The sequence below is a fragment of the Aptenodytes forsteri genome, unplaced genomic scaffold, assembly GCF_000699145.1.
Source record: "Aptenodytes forsteri isolate BGI_AS27 unplaced genomic scaffold, ASM69914v1 Scaffold8, whole genome shotgun sequence".
NCBI classification, from domain to species: Eukaryota; Metazoa; Chordata; class Aves; order Sphenisciformes; family Spheniscidae; genus Aptenodytes; species Aptenodytes forsteri.
This window is the reverse complement of record NW_008796218.1, coordinates 9,267,505-9,286,418: the sequence shown is the minus strand read 5'-3', so window position 1 is coordinate 9,286,418 and position 18,914 is coordinate 9,267,505. Positions and strand designations below refer to the sequence as shown.

The window sequence follows — 18,914 nt, the reverse complement described above, 5'->3', positions numbered from 1 at the left end:
GGTAGGGGGGGGGGGGGAAGTGACTAAACAAGAATCAGTGAGGTCTCCAGGGGAACTGGAGAACCAGTACAGGAGGGAAGAGGAAAGAGGGAGGGTGAGAGTATGTGCAGGGGCAGGTGATAAAAGGATTATGTTTCACACAGTAAGAGAAAGGATCAGCATGTGAAGACCCAGTAAATTTCTGAGTCAAAGCAGATGCACTTCAGCTGGAGAAGATACAGCACTAGCCCAATTGCTCTTTGCTAGCCTCCTTTGTGGCCATCTGGGAGAGCAAGTTTAGCCAAGGCACACCTGAACATGGGTAAGATGACAGCAGCTAGCAGCCAGTTCAGTAATTGCCAGTTGTCCAAAACATGCCTCAGAAAGAATTTGAAAAGTCCCCAGAACATTATTAATGCTATGCTGCAAAAGCTCCAGGTGCCCTTCCTCTTTAGCATAAGAATGGCTTGGACTTACACTGTTGTAGGAATCTATGGGGAGGTCAAAGCCATAATTATGGCTACCAAAGCTTGCACCCTACCACATGCAAGGTTGAATTCCAACTAAGGACTAATAGCCCAGAAGTACAGTGCAGGGCTGGTGCTGCTGTGTTTTCAAACTGCTGGGAAATAAGCACGTCATGAGATTCATTAACAACAGAATATTAATATCCGACATCTAACACTAAGACGTCTCACGTGTGTCTTCGATATTGTGAAAGTATTGAGTCAGATACAGGCTTTCTCTGCTACAACAGGGCAGCCATTCTGATACTTAATCAAATGACAAATGCACGGGATCACCACGGCATAGTCATCTCACAAGAAGCAGCAGCAATCCCAATCCGTAAAAGAATGTGCCTCAGCATCCTGAGTGCATGGACAATGTCTTCGCTCCTGTGAATCCTATCTGTCTTCTGGCAACTGTTCCCAGCCTGGCTCTCTCCAGGAGGTGTTATAGTGGCTCTGTCCACAAGGGCATGACTTGACCAGGTCCCACCCCTGCCCTATACCGTCTGCTGATACAGGCTTTGCTCTTTACTCTTCTCTTTCATTGCCTCTCAGTTTTGCCCAGGTCTTCTCCAAAAGACTCTTTCACTGAGCAAGAGGGGCCCATCTTCCTTGTACTGCGTCCTTTGCTCACCTTTGCCTCTGCTGTTTTCTGGCATAAGTGGGTAGCCAGCTGTGGCTTTCCTATGTGGCCACAGAGACCAGGCTCCTGCCCCTGCTACAATCCTTGTTAAGGTGGCTCTCCAGTGCCCTCCTTTTTATTCCTCCCCAGGATATTCTGCACCTCCCACGGTGATGAGGAACTTAAGGGTTGAGCAATATAAATCTTTTTTTGTGACATGATAGTATTTTATCATAGAAATGACTAATGTATAGCTATAAAATTATCTATGTATTATGCAACAAGAGGAAAAAAATAGGATAGTATATAAGAGGCTGTTCCTGTTTTAAGCATGCGTAAACACATATTTACAAGGAATGAATGAACAATGATAGCAGAGGAACTATTGCTGACTACATCCAACATAAACAGCTCTGGACTAATCCTGTGCTAGCATTCTCCGTGTGCTTTTTCTATGTTCAACCACAGCTCATGGTACTCCAATACACTGAATGATTGCTGCATATGAATAGGACAAAAAAGTGGAAACCAACTCATATAAGATTAGGATTTTATCTAATCCAACTTTCACATCCCACTACCCTAACAGGGTTTGCAAATTTTATTTCTGTTATCATCTCATGAAGTGGAAATTTCAATCACAATAACTGAGTGACTCCAAGTAATAAATTTCACTGGACCGAAGCTAAAAGCAACTTTCTCTCCTCGGAGTAATGAAACTAAAGGAGCTTTTCAGCCAAAGTACCACAGAGCTTATTACGTCAGGTATGAGAGAAAAAACAAAACAATTGTTGGAGTGGTCAACAAACCATTTCAGACCAGAACAGTTCACTTGTAAATGAAGTAGTTCTAGAAATCAACAAGTAATTAAAATGCAGAGATGTCAGGAAGCACCGTACTTTGTCCAGCTTTATTTCAGAACCAGAAATCAGCAAGCTCAGCTGGCATAATAGGCCAGACCCTGCTGCCATTTATATAATGTAACTCATTTCATAGGCATTAATCCAAAGGGTTCAGTTGAAAATGATAACTGATAAGAACAGCTACAGTTCTTATCGTATCACATTATACTTGCCAATAAGGCAGATCCTTTGGATTTGCAATGGCCATGAATTTGCATTTGTTACTTTCTTCAGCCAGGTTTGGAGGGGGCATACCACTAGCTTGAGACATAGGAACAGAAAATTATGTGATGTTAGCAGTCTAATGCTGAAGGTGAGTTCTCACAACTGTTGAGTATCATGCTTTATCACTTTATGTGAGTAAAAATCTGACCCTGGCGTACATTACAGAAACATGTCAAATGAGAACAGGATCGTTAGTGTGTGTGTGCACAGATTCTTGTAATCTTCAACACAATCTATTTCAATTCTTTCCTTTTCACTTAAGGCATAATTCAATCCGAAGACAGCTCAACCTATCCAACCCTGACTTCAACATCCAGCAGGTTCAGAAACAGGAGCAACTGACAGGGATTGGCCGCATTAAGCCAGAGCTATATAAACAAAGATCAGTGGACACAGATGATGGCCGGAGGAGTAATAGCAAGGCATGTGGAAAACTGAACTTTATTCTGAAATATGATTGTGATTTAGAGCAGCTGATAGTGAAGATACACAAGGCCATCAACCTGCCAGCAAAGGACTTCTCTGGAACTTCAGATCCATATGTGAAGATATATCTGCTTCCTGATAGGAAAACAAAACACCAGACTAAAGTGCACAGAAAGACCCTAAATCCAGTATTTGATGAAGTTTTTTTATTTACTGTCCCATACAATGATCTGAACGCAAGGAAACTCCATTTCTCTGTGTATGACTTTGACAGATTCTCCAGGCATGACTTGATTGGCCAGGTGATAGTGGATAATTTTTTAGATTTGGCAGATTTTCCCAGGGAATGTAATATTTGGAAGGATATTGAATATGTCACCAATGTAAGTATTATAATTTTTCTTTTTGAGATTTTCTTGTTTCTGATTTTATTTCCTTAATCTGATTATAACTTAAATTGTCTGATAAATGTATGAAGGAAAATACTCTATTCTTTCTCTTTCTCCAGCTTTGACCTTAATCCAAGGAAATTGACAGTGCATTTTCAGTCCTCATTTCTCGTTCTTTGGATATATTAAAGAATGTCTTATGTAGGAGATAGTGGGTTTAGTCATCACCCTGCTGACAGAGTAGAACAGCTGGAGAATGTTTTTCTCTTAATCTTACTTAATCTAAAACGTACTTAAGGAAATACTACTTTTCTTATTTTGCCTGTCTTTCTGTGTTTTGTATTATTTGCCACATAAATTACAGCATACGAATCAGCCAGAACTGCAGATTCAAGATTTCTTATGTAGTGATCTTCAGTCCTTCTAGAGACTATATTCTCATAAAGTGAGATAACACCACATATAATCCAGGCAAACAGAGTGCAGACAATGCTGTCCAAAACACAAGTGTCATCGGTCAGCCTACAAAAATTAAAGCTATAAAAACTATAAAGCCTATTAACTATAAAGCCTATACAAACTTAAAAACATAACAACCACCTCAGCATGTGTTCCATGAAAGCAATGAAACACACTGGATTGGTTTAACCCTTTGTTTGGCATTACTTTGTTACATAGGGAATTAAGAAACTTATAAGTCTATATTTCTGTTGTCCCAAAGTCTCTGGTATCAAATTCTATGCAGGAATCCCATTAGCGATTAGGTACAAAACCACAAAAATTACTTTTGGAAAAGAAAGAGCTTTCTTCTCTTCTCAAAGCCTGAGCCAACCTCCTTGTAATGCTGTTAGAAATTAATCACTTGCATCCTATGGAGAACAGACCTTCAATGAGAATGATACATTACAGAAATCCACAAAGGTGAAGCTACTAGTGCCGAGAGTCAGTAAATATTTCATTTGCTATGTCAAGCCATACTCAAATGGAGTGCACACTTTAGAGTCAAATAAACCAAACATCATTAACAGTAAGATCAAACTGTAAGTTTGTTAGACTTCAATTCAGGAAACCATTTAAGCATATGCTTAGCCAAGTGTAAGAAGCCATTGAAAAGTAAAGGATGTTCTGAGACAAATACTGTCCTGAATTCAGACCCTCACCTTATACCTCTGTGGTCTGGTAGCATGCCCATATTACAGACCAAATGGATTAAATCCATTTTTTTGTTTGGAATTTCTTTTTGAAAAATAGTATTGTCCTTGTTTTAAGCTGATTTCTCAGTGTTCTTAGTCAGTGTTACGTATCCGTCTGTGGAACGTGCCGTGCACCCACTGCACAATCCTTTTCCACACTAGGATGGAACTGCAGCAGCAGCACTAGCAGTTCCCTTACTTAAGGTACAGGCAGGGGCATGGACACCCAGTGTCAGAGAAGGATGAACCTGGCTTTTCTATGAAAAGTTACTGCTCTTCAACTGCAAGGGAAAAGTAAGAATCTGACAGAGCAGATGACAGTTATTCCAAGTGAAAGCCTGCCTTCGTACAGCATTGTGTCCCAAGCTCAACTTTTCAGTTTTACCATCAACTGAAAGTTGAATGCACATGCACGCTGGAGTTACTTTGATATGTACTAGTCCTTTTTCCAAGCTTTAACTTAGACAAAGATTGACTCTGGTATTTTCCTTTTAATCACTTCCCCTTCCAAATTTCAAAAGCGATGCGGCATATAGTTTGTATTCAGATTTTCTGTAATCTCTGAAATTAAATTCAGGACTGAAACATGAGTCATTTAATTCCTACTAATATTAATTCCTGTGTGAAGAGTAACCCTGTTTATCCAAACAGAACACATGACCTGCCGTCTAGACTTATCACTGGGTTTTCAGCTAACAGACCTTTTCAAAGCAAATGACTCATAGCACATAGGAGACACAATCCAATTTTGGCTAATGTGAGTTCTGAGATAAGAGTATCAGATAAATGAAAGTATGGAGTACTCAGCTTACTAATTAACATTTCCAAAATTTCAAAGGTTAGAACTTACTCCATAAAGTTATGAGAAACCCTCCAAGCATCATTTAAGAAACCAAGTTTCAGTACATTTTCTTGTCTGTGTAGCTTAGATACCTCACAGGCTGACAGCAGAAACTGAATCCTATGGGCTACTTGGTGAAGCTGCTGAAGTGAATACTCCTGTGGCTGCACTCCACACCAGGCCAGCAGGCAGTATTAGTGAACCTCTGAAATAAATTTTATCAAAATTTTGAGCACCGTTGGGCAGTTTGTGCTTGCAAACAGAAACCGTATCAACTGTAGGAGGTTTTCAATCATTTTATCTTCGAATGTCTTGTTTCAAATAATAATAATTACAAAACAGACAAATGCTGGGCAAACTTACTGAAGGAAATTCACTCAATGTAGATCAACAAAGAGTGCAGCGCAGGAGGGATAAACCAAGGAAACGTACTAGAAAAAGGGACGGTCCACACAACTACACATGACAAGTTTGTCATACTTCTGAAGAGTACATTCATTTTAATTCCTTGTGCATCTTATTACACTGCATAACCAGCAATCCCAAAGGCCTTTATTTTACATTCTCCATTTTATTATGTTCTAATCCAATTTGACACAGTAATATAAAAGAACGTATGAAATCCTTCTCTGCCCAGAAAAATGGCCTACTTCAAGTGAGCACTGCAGATTATGCCTGAAATGTCAGTTTTACTGCAAACAATGCCATTAAATTGACCTATTATGCCATGTGCTTTCTTCTGTTTTCGAATAACACTGGAAGATTTTTTTTATCCAAAACCAACAGTTTTGATTCTTTGGACTATAACATCTGCTACCATTCCAGAGTTTGAAATTATTTCATAACGCAGACACGTGTCAGCATAAAAATTTTCTACATGCTCAAAAGCAATCTGCCTCCAAACACAAATCTCCAATATCAAAATGATTGTTCTTCTAATCCCAGGTCCTCTGAGCATAAAATCTCTCTCCTGTAACACTGACACTTTTTCCAACCAGAAAAAAGCAGCAGGGGGCTGTTTAATGGAAGAAATAATTAAGTGGATCAACTTTAGATGAACATGAAATGAACTAGATAAGCTTTTTGTATATCTACTGGACAGATTACACTGGTTTCTGGCTCATCAAGAAAAAAAGATACTCTTTATTTTTAGGCTGGGGTTCATGTTTTGTTTAGTAGCCTCTAAAACATATTCAGGGTTTGGGGTGGGGTTTTTTGTTTGTTTTTGTAATGTTCACAGACTGATGGCATGTTTTGAAGAGAAAAGAGTTGTTAATATTTCCTTGGTTGCCATCTTCAAACTAAAATGTGATAAGGCAAAAATACACGGCTTTGTCACAAAATAAAATAAACAGCTGTGAAGGACAGGAAGCTGTCAGTTCATTTCAGATAAAGGAGAACCTTCTCTTTCAGAAGATGCTAAGTATCCACTTGGATAACTTGCTGTGCACCCAGAAAGGAAAATCTTTTCTCAAGAATGTCTTGCTAAACATCACCAGGCGCTATAGGGCACAGAGAAGGATTTCTGTGAACTGGAAATCTAGCTGTGGTTCATCCTGGCTGTTTGGATTCTCAAAATGCTTGGCCTTTGTCCCTTGCTAAGCAGGTGATCTTTCTAGACAAGAGGAGTATTTAAAAGTGGCCTCCACTTAGAGCAGGGGGATAATCGGAGTAAGAAAGAACAATGCAAATTTCCATTCTTAACTGGGCCAGCATTTTCCAAAATGACTACTCATTTTAGGAGGCAAATTTGTGACTTTGGTCTTATAGTATATATAGCTTTTGACACTGATGCTATCTTTTCAGTTGTCAAATATAGTTATACTTGAGATCTAGGCATGGTACAATGAAAACTGTTCCTTTTCTGAATGTCTAAGCTTATATAAACACTTTTAAAAAAAAAAATCTTATTCATAACACTCCATTGGCACCTTTCTCTCATCTCACCCCAAGGTTGAACATCCCAGACTAACCTGTTTTTGTGCATCTTTCTATAACATTCTCTTCTCAAAGAATATTTATAACAAGATTTGCAGTGACTATGCACCTAATACGCTATAAATTGTAGCTACCATATTGACTGCTACCATTTATCCTTCTCCTGTGGTTCCTTTGAGGCTCATTGCTGTATCCACCTCCTGTGAAGGAGTGAAATGAATTGAAACTCTGATAAGAGTGAAAGCAGTCAGATTCAAAACATGGTTTATTCTTTATCTGCAGACAATCAGGGTACTACAAAGGATTCAAAAGCTTACTCTGTTTTTAATATTTTGAAGTAATTTCGCTTTTGTTTCTAACTGAGCGTTGATGAGTGTAGCATCCAGCCACCAAAGTTAAAAAACAATATATCAGGGTAAAAAAGGAGAGTGAAAATAGAGAAGAAAAATATTTCTGAAAGAACAAGAGAAAAAATTACAGAAAGAAAACCCTGGGTAATACATATAGAATTTGAGAAATAACATGTCACAGACTTTAGAGAATGTGTATGGCTCACTGAAAACCCAAAAGAGAGTTATGGAGAGTTCAAAGCTTTGAAGAAACACAAGCTGTATATCAAGTTGTTTACTCTGACATCCAGAAAGAGCCAGCATTTGCTAGAAGTTGCAAAGCCAAGAAATTGATTATATCTGTCTTTAAGAATCTTCAAGCTCTTTTAGGGTATATGTAGTGGTCAAGAATACAACGGTGTGTCAGATAATGCTGAATTGCTTTTGCACAGAAGCAGTAAACAAAACCGTATTTTAAAAAAATAATGAATTTAAGTTGCATGTTGGTATACATGCTAGTGTTTTGACAAAGAGAGTTAAAAAGTAGGATGGTTATAAGTATTTGAAATTCTGCATTCTAGAAATGCTAATTGTTCACTGATGTTGTTCTCAAATTTGCCCAAGAAAGAAAGATTTGAAAATTTGTATTTTTAGGCATTTATGTTGTATAACTGAGGTGCAACTGGAATCATAACATCACCAGAAGGAAGTTTGAAGTACCCTGTTTCAGAGATGTTAATGACAACCACAGTATGTGTGGAAGAGAGACAAAAAGAGACTAAATTATTTCAGTGAGTTGTTTATGGAAAGCAGAATAAAAGTCTAAAATTTTGAAACCTGACCAAACTTACCAGATTTTCTGCAGTTCAAAACTATTCAGTCCTCAAACTGAAAAAAACTTCCTCAAAGGTTGCATTGCTCAGGACCACTCCTGCTAAGAGGCTGTGAGCCATTTAATGTGTGCCAAATGCACATGCATAGGCGCAGGTCATAATCCTTGGGGCTTACACCCTCAAAACTTGAGGAAAATAAACTTCCTTCTTTGAAAGAAGTAGCTAAATACTGTCCCTAATTCACGGACAGTGGAACAGACTCAGACAAAAAGGATGTGACTTGCTTAAGACATGACGCTACTTAATAGCAGAAATGAGACCGGGTGCAGAATCTGCAGATTCCTGGCACCAGCCTTAATCCACTCTATGTAGCAATGCTTATCTTCTTCGACAGTGTACAAATAGTGTAGCTGGCAGTAAGTCAACTAAGTCCACCTACTCCACTTTAAAAATGTTTAGCTTGTCAAGATGTTTTAGCCAGTATTTCTAAAATTCCTCTTTTGGCAAGTTGCTGGGTTTAGAAAAGCGATGGCATTGAGCAAGAGCTCAGAAAAGCATTTAAGATGTTTATAATGGTTAACAAAAATTCTTGAGTCAACAGTTTGAGAAGGAACAGAAACAAACCAAATCTCTGGCTCTACATATGAATTCAAATCCAAACCATCAATGTTAAGTGCTGTATCTATTTTTTAGGGCTGTAGCAGTAAACAGAAAACACTAGCTGATTTTTTTTGTAATACAGAAAACATATCCGGTATTAACCTGACGTTCCATTTGTTTGAAACGGGTAGGCTTTTGCATCATGGAGGCAATCAGTTGGTGATGTGGACATGTACCTATTTAACTGATTTGCAAATGCAAGTGTCTCTAGAAAAGATAGATTTGCAAACCCATGTATCTTGCCCACGTTAAAGCATGCCATAAGTTTAAGGAGCAACAACAACTATTTCATGGCTAGACAAATTAAGGCAGTAAACACAAGAGGTAAGATTCACCTCACTTAAATTTTAGATTTATTAGAAAAACCAAAAACCACAACCAAACCCAGAGGTACTCAAAAAAAATACAGAAAGCATAATTACCTTCAGGAGGCAGATCAGTGGATATTCATCTTCTAAGTCGCAAAGGTCACTCTTTGTTTCATGATTTTTTCTGACTGTTCTTACTTAATCAAATGTACAGAAAAAATAAAAGTCCATGTGTAATGAATCATTTCATAGCCAAAAGATGCTGAAAAGGCATAGATCTTTAATCCTTCAGATTTCTAAGGTTCACCATAGTAAGGATGAAAAAGAAATTAAGTAACCTTCAGCATCAGCACAACAGGTATAGTAATCATCATACATTGGAGAACGGCTGCAGCCAGTGCTTTTCCTACAGTTTTTACATTTTTTAATAACTACATATTTAAATGGGTTCACTGTAAAAACTGGGCTTTTCCTTTTGTCTTTTTATGTTTCTTTTTTAATCTAATGATTTTGCTAATTACTTTGTAGGAGAAGATTTGTCAGAAAATATGTTTAAATTATTAGGAGACAGCACTCAGCATGGCTAAACAAAGGACAGATACAGTTACATACAATTATAAAATTCTGTTTGGAGCAACTGGGTAACTGTGAGAATAATATTCAATAAAACCTGGGAGGGGCCTGAAGTAAAAAAAAGTCAAATGCCTTGAAGAGCACTGAAGTTTGAGATGCAGCTAGGCTGGTCCCAAATCAGTGGTACAAGCACTCCAAGCTCGGCTCTAAAAATAACAGTGACTATTCAGTGCAAGTGATTACCTAACAGCCTTGTAGCTCCGCGCAGGCAGGGTCAGAAACAGGATGAATCTTGTCACATCACTGAAGCCTCAGCTAACATTTATTGGGGTTTTGGGACTAGTTTAAGAAAATGATAATTCAGAGAATTGTGTATATGTGTATACACATACAAGTTTACAGAACCCAGGAGTACGGCTATCAGAGTTTCCAAATGAGCTTTTTCAGTCTGGATATTTCTCTACAAAAAACATACATACAAACAGACAAACAAATGAAACAAAGCTAAAACTAAAGCAGACACAAAAAGAAAAACATGTAGCAGAAACGGGACCATTTCAGTTAAAGAATTTAAAAGAAAAAAAAAATTTTTGAAGTCAGTATTTTGAGAAGACTGACATTTCCAAATAAAATGTTTTAATTTCTCATTTGGAATGCCCTTCTATTGCAATATTTTCAAATATTTTGAAAGTTGAAATAGTAACAAACTACTCTGGTTTTTATCAAAGCAAAATGTTTCAAGTCAAGTGAGGGATACTCTGCTTCAAAATGGAAATAACTCAAAATTCCTTATGAAATTAAAATCCTGGTTTCCACACGGGTTCTCCCCCTACCCATCAATGCTGCATATTCTTGAGCACCCAATTCTGTCTTTGTATTATGCATGTTTCCCCAGAGTACCAGCCCCAGACAGCAATAGTGCATGAAGAACACTTTCCTCCACACATTAGCCACATGCTAAAAAAGGTTAGACGCAGTCCTACATTCCTGTTTTTCTAGATTACTGGAAGTCTGTAACTGTCCCTCTGCTACCCATCCCCCTTCCCCTGTCTTCTCACCTTCCTCTGCCAATTCTTTTTTTCCAGAAGTCTCTCTAAAGAAGACTCTCAGAGATAGCCTTCAGTGAAACAGCTCACAACAACATACACACTGCACATAAAGCAAAGCCAAAATGTGATCCCGGTCAGCCAAGCCTGTACTTCAATTATACCATCCAAAATTGTTAGTGAGAGCCGCAAACACAAAAAAAATTGCTCTAGTATTTTCGATTCATAGGCAGCAGTTCTTCAAGATGAGCAAAGAGCACTCGCACAGCATTAAGGCTAAAATAGCTGTATTAAGGTGATCTTGGCTGTAACCATTCTGCACATAATTCGAGATTAGACTGTGCCATAGCCTTTTTTTCTACAGGGTTATACAACTTTCAATTTAAACATGTATTTAGCCAGGCAGGGAAAAAAATCGCTTCAAACACACATTTAATTATTGAACAGTTTTGGGAATGCTTACTTTGTCTTTTTTTCTAGCAGAGGTCACAGAAAGCATTTCAATAGCTTAGGGATTCATCAAAATTTCTGAAAAACCCTACTCTTTAAATTTAGTTTCAATATTTGGAGCCAAACTTGAAAGTATTCTTCCCTCTGAACATACTGTGCTTATGTGAAAAGCCTCAAGCCATTTTTAGTCTTTAATCCCCACAAGATATCACAACCATCAGGCATCTTTCGCCACCAAACAGGGTATTTGATGAGAGTTTTACAGTTTTCTTCTGTGTACAGTCTGTTTGCCCAGTTCTCATGTTATTTTCCCATGGTCTTATATTTAAGCAGTAAATGGACTTTTTTGTTATTGTGTATTATTTACTTAGGGATTAACTGTAACCGTGCTCCAAACTCTTACCAAGACATACTGGATATTTGTGCAGGGGATAGCCTAGCTACTTGGGAAGCACCTCCTGCACACCGTACCTGACAGGCTGGCATCCTAACACAACCTAAAACGTCTGCTTGCTGGGGTACAGTCTTGACTTCATCATCTCTAGTACACCTGTGTCCCAGGTAAATAGGTAGAAAAGAAAGTGCCACTATACACAGGCTCTGCTTCTCACCAAAAGATTTCTCTGTCCCCTTTCAAACTCTCATCAGAGGACGTAACATGTCTCACACTTCAACCATTCAGGGTTCCAGGATCTTTCCAGAGTACTGTTACTGAGGACAAAACACCATTGTCTGTACAGAAAGAAGGAATTACCGGACCATAACTGTAGTGCTTCGGAGGCATGTTTCTTGTGCTTACAGGCTAAATTATAGAGCTTGCCAAAATTAAGATAGGGCTATACCATTTGCTAAATAATCACACGAGGGCTCTCTTCAGACCTCCCCACTGCCTATGTGGGTGGAAAACATTAGAAGTTGCAGATGAAGTTTGAGCTGACTGGTGGAGGACATATTGCGGGAACAATATGTCCTATATATGTATCTATAGCATTTCTAGCTTTTCTCCTGAAAGTCTAGGAGACTTTTAGCAGCTGATCATGTAGTTTGAAAGACATAAAAGATGAAACAACTGAACTGACATAAATGAGAGTAGAAACTTTAAAAGACACACAATACATTTTGCTAAGCTTTGGTTATATGGTCAGCAAGTATAATAACAGATATTATACAGGCCCTAACTGTCCCTGGGAGGCCTCAGAGACGTACATGACAGCTTTTCTCTCTTCAATCCCCGGCCCTTCGGAGCATGAGGGCCACTCCCGAGGCTCCGTAGAGAACCTTGCTCAGATTATTGCAGAAAGATACATAGCTACGTTCTTCCATTCTTTCACTTTGTAAAAAACAGATTACTTGGCAGCCAAACTATCTGAGGGAAGAGGGACAGAAAGGCATCATTCTTTCATGGCAATTGAGCTATTTTTCTGAGAGCGGAGCTAAAGAAACAATGGCAAAACTGAGGGACCTATAACCTGACTAAAAGCTTTTTTATCAAGATTTATTAGTTCCAAGTTTATTACCTTTTTACAGTGGAGATCTTAATTTTAACTCACTATTTTATTTAATTTCTCCTCATGCATATACATTTCTCTAAACGTTCAGAAAGATATATGTGTAACAGGAACAAAGGATAAAGTATAGTGTTTCCTGAAAAGATCCAACAGGCCACTGCAACATCACTTTGTGCTTGCCTGGGTAGGATTAAATGACAAACACATGCAAACCACCAGTCCTCACAAACACTGAAAGGCAATTTGCAATGCCCACTCAAATTCTAGAATTACGGATATAATAACTTCTGTAGTTAGTCCCACTGAAGTCACTGGAAGTGTTCACATGGGTAAATGAAGCATACAGTCGTTTGCAGTGTCTGAGCCTTCCTATGGCTCCCTAGCAGACAATTAGAATGAGAATTTCACACCGTGTACTTCGGTGAAGTGACAGGCTCAAATGACGAGACTGCATTAACAACGTATGTGGTATCATGACATTTGAGATTTGTATAGCTGCATGTTTCTGGCACTTTGTTGCTTGATTAAACACCTTGCTCTATTTACTCAAGAAAACAGTAGTCACAAACTACAGCTTACCTTACTGAGTGCTTAATCATTCACTACTCCTTTCATCAGACAAACTCAAAATTAAAGCTACGTACACCATCTGGAAGATGTCTGGCTAGTGATGGCATCTTGCTTGTGATGGGCAGAGAAGCAGAAAACAACTGACAGCTGGAGGTTTTCACAGTTGATTATGTGAACTATTGGGATAAAATTCTCCACTCAGATTCTTGGGCCAAATCTGGTATCTTAAAAATAGCGGTTTATCACAACATCAGAAAACGTAACCTTGCTTGTCAGGCAACCAATTACTAACAGCACGGTGTGAGTGGCTGAAATTCACTGCTCCTCCTACCTAACATTTCCTCTTCCATTTCCTGCAGTAAAATTATTTTAGAAGGAGCAATGAATAGGAGATTACCAATATCATGCAATATCTAATATTTTCTATTCATATAGGACCTGCTACCCAAACACCATGAAAGTTAACACAGAAGAGTAAAAGAACAATTCCCACACTGTATTTTGTATATTTGTTTTCAGAATTCATAGAACTCTTTACATGCTTTCTTTTTAAAAGCATGGTGGGGTTTTAGAAATATTTTTAAAAGCCAGAATATTTTTAAAAGACAGCTGTGGTTTAATCAACCATCTGATCTACATTACGATAACTCTTCTGAAGAAGCCCAACAATAAAATAAATATGTATACAGTAAAGGGAAACAAAAGTGTGTACAAAAAAGATAGGAAGAAAACAGCAGACTTTGGTTTCAAGCCCCCTAGAGAGTTACTTATGATCATCAGGAAGAAAGGCATCACTTTAAAATAATGAAAACCTTTCAATGTCTGTACTCCACTGAGCACAGAATCTTACAGTAAATGCTAATCTAACAATAAACTTCACTCCATTGGGACCGCAACATTTTATGCAGGTAGAAATGAGCAGTACTCAGGATGAGATCTTGACTCTAAAGCCAGGGAAAGAATTCCCACTGAAGCTCAGACTTCATGCATACTCTCTTGCTGTAGTTTGGAAATAGTATCTTGTAAACAGTACAAAAAGCCACATGAAATAATGTAAACAAATCACCTGAGATGTGCATCAGAAAATTCACTAGAACAGCAGAACAAGCAAATTACCATCCTTTTATTCCTCTCTGCAAAATAAATACATGACAGTGATCTGCTCAACAAAGATTTAAATCTTCTCCTCTTCCCCCTCCCCCAAAATTTGATGGCTAAAATATGAGTGAGCTATCAAATTTGGTCCTGGAGAAAGCAGATAGAAATCTCTCCATCAGAAATAACCCGAGTTCTACATCCACATCTTCAAGTTTTGACTGGCTGCAGCAGTCCTACTAGAATGAAAACAGAATAGATTATTTTCCCTCAAGGTTTTTGCAGCGAGCACCCCGACCCGTTCCTTTCAGTAGCTCAGCAGTGTTTCTCATTTGCCAGCTCCTTTTCCAGATTCTTCACTTTACTCAGTATATAGAGTGTCAGCATTCTTGGGAAAGCCATGAGAAACACTTCATTCAACACAAAGCTTTTATTATAAAACAACATAGAAAAAGCTTTTCATGCTATCTTTAACCGTAATACCTTTTTCATCAGAAAACAGAAATTTTTTAAAACAAACCAGTAGGTATAGCAGTAGCTGCTCACTTTCTTCACCCCCATCCAGCCACTCTTTTGTTCTTCTCAAAAATCATTTATTTCAGGAAACCTTTCAGTGCTAAAGCAGCACAAAAAAAAAGGATACTATCCTTCTTTTCAGACAGTCTTGCTCCAAAAGTTATGAGTCAGGATGGTCAGAGATAACTACACTAAATGCTTTCAAAATCATACTTCTTTCCAAAAATTGAAGTCAGGCCCTTTTAAGGTGTCAAACTGAGTAGCCAAAATCATTGATCGTTCTCAAAGTAACAGAGTTCTAAAGTTAACTCACCATTTAGGACAAGTCAACTCACAACTTCGATTTCATTTCAAAACTATCAAATTATTTAAATTATAAGCAACTAAACCGAAAATTTGAGAAGGCATCTAAGTGACTGCAAGATAACTGTTTACTAAATCACTCACAGAGTTTCTAAAAATGCAACTTTTTTCCCTACCCATAGGCTAGTATGTACTTAATAACACTAGTTATTCTGAATATAAACATAACCAGGTAAGAGTCTGGGCAGCTCACCAGACTCACCTCACACAAATGCACATGATGCCATCAGGAAGAAGGTAAAACAAGCCACAGAAAAAAAACATTTTCCTCTCTAAGTACATTTCACATGTAGCACGTGTAAAGTAAAACAAGTTAGAAGAAAAGTCTTCTAAGAGAAGGAAGTTCTGTTGGCTCACTTTTATGGACTTAAAGCACTAGAGCACTTCTATATTTAGTGCTCTCTCTATCTCACATCTTACACTACCCTCTGTGCATTCTCTAAGAAAGAAAACGTGCTCACTAAAGTGGTCCTAAAATTGCCTGCAGTACACGTCTAAATATAATAGGGAGGCATGAGCATATCTGATAGAGAACAAGTATTACAGAAAAAGAACTGTTATCACACTCTACACAATCACATCTTCCCCTGCTCATGCTGTAGACACCTAATTGATACACTTGATTTCAGAATCTGCATTTTCTAAAATGGATTTATGTCTTCTTTCTTCCCCTTCCTTCAGCTTCCTCACAGTCTTTAGTTTTATTTTAAAGCTGTTTTTTTGTACAGCTTCAAAGTAGATGTAGTACTGGATTGGTAAACTGCTTAACAGCTTCAAGATTAAAATATTCTGTTTGTTTGCAAGGTAGGTGAATGATACACAGCAACAGCATAAATTCTCCTTCACCACATCCGCGTAGCCCAAGTGTCCTAATGGCGATAGTCCAGAACTGTCTCCAAAGAAAAGAGAGTAGCTGGATTTGCATGAGCTTTTGGGCAGCATCAGTAGCCAAGATACTGAGAAAGACTGAAATGTCCCTGGCATTGCCTACGAGAAGTGGTATAAGTAACCCCTTGTTGTTAGATCGCCACAGATTCCACGGCATTGATTCAGGAGGTGAGTCAGGGAGGTTTGCCCTGAGAGGGTTATATACCAACAGCGTATCGGCATGTTACGCGGTTGACAAATTTTACATAGCAGTCTGTTATGAAATTGTCAGTAGCATCTCTGGGAGGAAACAGAATAGCCTCCCTTCTCTCCCATGTTTCCCCCCACTTCAAAAAAAGAACCACCAAACCCCCAACTTCTCTCCTGATTCAAATGTAAAGTTTTCTTTGTAGCATGGTTTGAGAAATACAGGATGAAAGCAGTCCTCTTTTCCACACTTCCGGAATGACACTGTCTTGTTATCATTAATTTTACTGTCAGTCTCATTCTTCCTCCCTCCTTCCATTATTTTAATTCCTTTTGTATTTGAAAATGAGAGAGATTCTAAGGTATAAAATGAGACAATTTTGTGGTATTGAAGATTTAGGGGTTTGGTCTATTTTGACATATTTAATAAATGTATTTTGTAGGATTAACCTTAGCATCCATGATTATATTCTTCTTCCATTTAACTTGCAATTAAAATGGAATTGCTCTGCAAGGACAATCAAAGCAGTACAACTGCACACCTTTTCACCCAATCCACTAACAGAATATTGCTAGCAGTGAAGTAGTCTCTTTACTTTGGTGATGACCCATTTAAATAAATTACTAAGAAGTAAATGAAACTTCTATGGAAATTGCTTTACTATTGTTAAAAGTGGGTAATTTCACGGAGAAGTGTTATAGTAAAATGCATGTTGTGAAATTTAGTTGTGCTTTCAGTCTAATGGAAGGTTATGTGGAATGCTCTCAGACATGTTTTTAAGCCGTAACGATCTCTTTTCACCGTTTCTCTTATATTGATACTTTCTGTAGATGGTGCATTTGAGTCTGGCAGGGCACCAGTGTTATTGCTTATACAGGTGAGAGATCACAAGCCAACTTTTTGTGTTTAGTTACACCACTTAATAGTAACCGAGTCAATTTCACAGGTGACAGGATTTCAACATCAGGGAGCTCTTGAAAAAAGCTACTTTTTACCAGAAAAAACATGAAGTATTCTCAGTAGTTCCTGAGCTGAGGGGAGGCATGACACGACATGACAGAATTGTCTCTAGACAAACAAAACACATGGAGAAACTTCAATAGAAAGATACTTGATCCTTGTCTCTAAAATGACAAGGAAACCCAGGAAAGGTACCTATTTGAAAGAAAAAATAACTTCACGCTAAATCATGATGAAGAAAATCTCTGTGTAACTCTTAGAAAAAAAAAAGCAGGAGAAATAGCAGATTCATAAACCCATGCTTCTTTCCTCAGCTGCTAAATGGGCACCAAACTTAAAGGGAGATGCACATAGCAAATATTACTTTTGAAAAGTTTGCCTTAGGTATACCTTATTAATGGAGGTAATAATTCTTTTATTATTTTTTAATGGGGTGAGAAGCCAAAAAGGATCAGAAAGAGAGAGAGAAAGGGCATGCCAGGGTTTTCATTGAACTTGGATTTGATTTCCAGGTATCACAAGAATTTTAAGATTATTAGACAGAGTTTGGATTAATGGCAATACACTGTTCACTGATAGTTATTTTAGTGGTCTGTGAAAGGAGCCCATTATATTCAAGTGGTCAAAATCTAGGGGCAAAGTACTTCTTTGCTGCCTGTTTGGAACGAAGAATGCACATGTGCTTCTCCAGCTTCTGCATTCATTACACTAGAGCCCTGAGCAGCATGATCCACTCCTGGCCTTCCCAGGGCACGTACACAGATACGTGTATAGCAGACCACCATATCTTCTCTACTGAAATTAGACCTGGGATGGAATTAGGCAGCAGATGGCTAAAACCCAACAAGAGATACTTGATTTTTTTAAAAAATTAAAAAAAGTAAATTAAACATATCTCAGAGAAAAGCTCCGGAATGGCAAGAAAGACATGCTACTGCAACATAAAGTTTGACATTAGCTTTCTAGTTTTCAAGCACACTGTATTATTTGGACCATTCTCTTTTTCATATCAACTTCTTCAAAAACAAAATTGTAGAGTGAACTTTTACTTAGACTAGAAGTAGATTCAGATTTATAAAAATGGCCTTTCTTTAGTACCCATTTTGCGTACAACCTGTGCTAAGCCTGAGTGGAAAGGAAGTCACTAGAGAGCACCTAATGTAAGTATAATGAATACATCCACAAAACACTATAGGCGCTTACACACACTGAAAAGAACACCTTTTTTTTCCTGATACTGTGACTCTCTCCATCTTTTTTCAGTACTACCCAGATACTTAGTTTCTCTCCTTTTCAGAATAACGTGCTCAGAATTCACGACATAAAAGGTGGCTGCTTTACACAACACAAAATGCAAGCACTGAGAATGACACTCAGTGCTAAGGAAAGGTGAGGAACTGTTAGCAGGGCCCAAAGCTTTAATTTCATTTCATTTCAGCAGCATGTCTATATTAGCTTTTTTTATATACTGAATGACCGCTCTGCGAGACTTTATCCTTAATTAAGACTGTGTCAGGGCACAAAGGCTGGCTGCTCCCTGGGGCTGGGATGCCAGGAGCAGTGGGGGACGCTGGTGCTGCTGGGCAGGACCTCGCCAGCCAGGT

The 18,914-nt window shown here is 38.2% G+C and overlaps 1 protein-coding gene across 1 annotated transcript in view; it reads left to right on the top strand.

The window, feature by feature from the left end:
- SYT9 (synaptotagmin 9) overlaps positions 1 to 18,914 on the top strand; it is a 33,080-nt gene that overhangs the window by 984 nt on the left and 13,182 nt on the right. Inside the window, 1 exon segment of the mRNA XM_019474514.1 lies at positions 2,500 to 3,046. Coding sequence (XP_019330059.1) covers positions 2,500 to 3,046 — 547 coding nt within the window.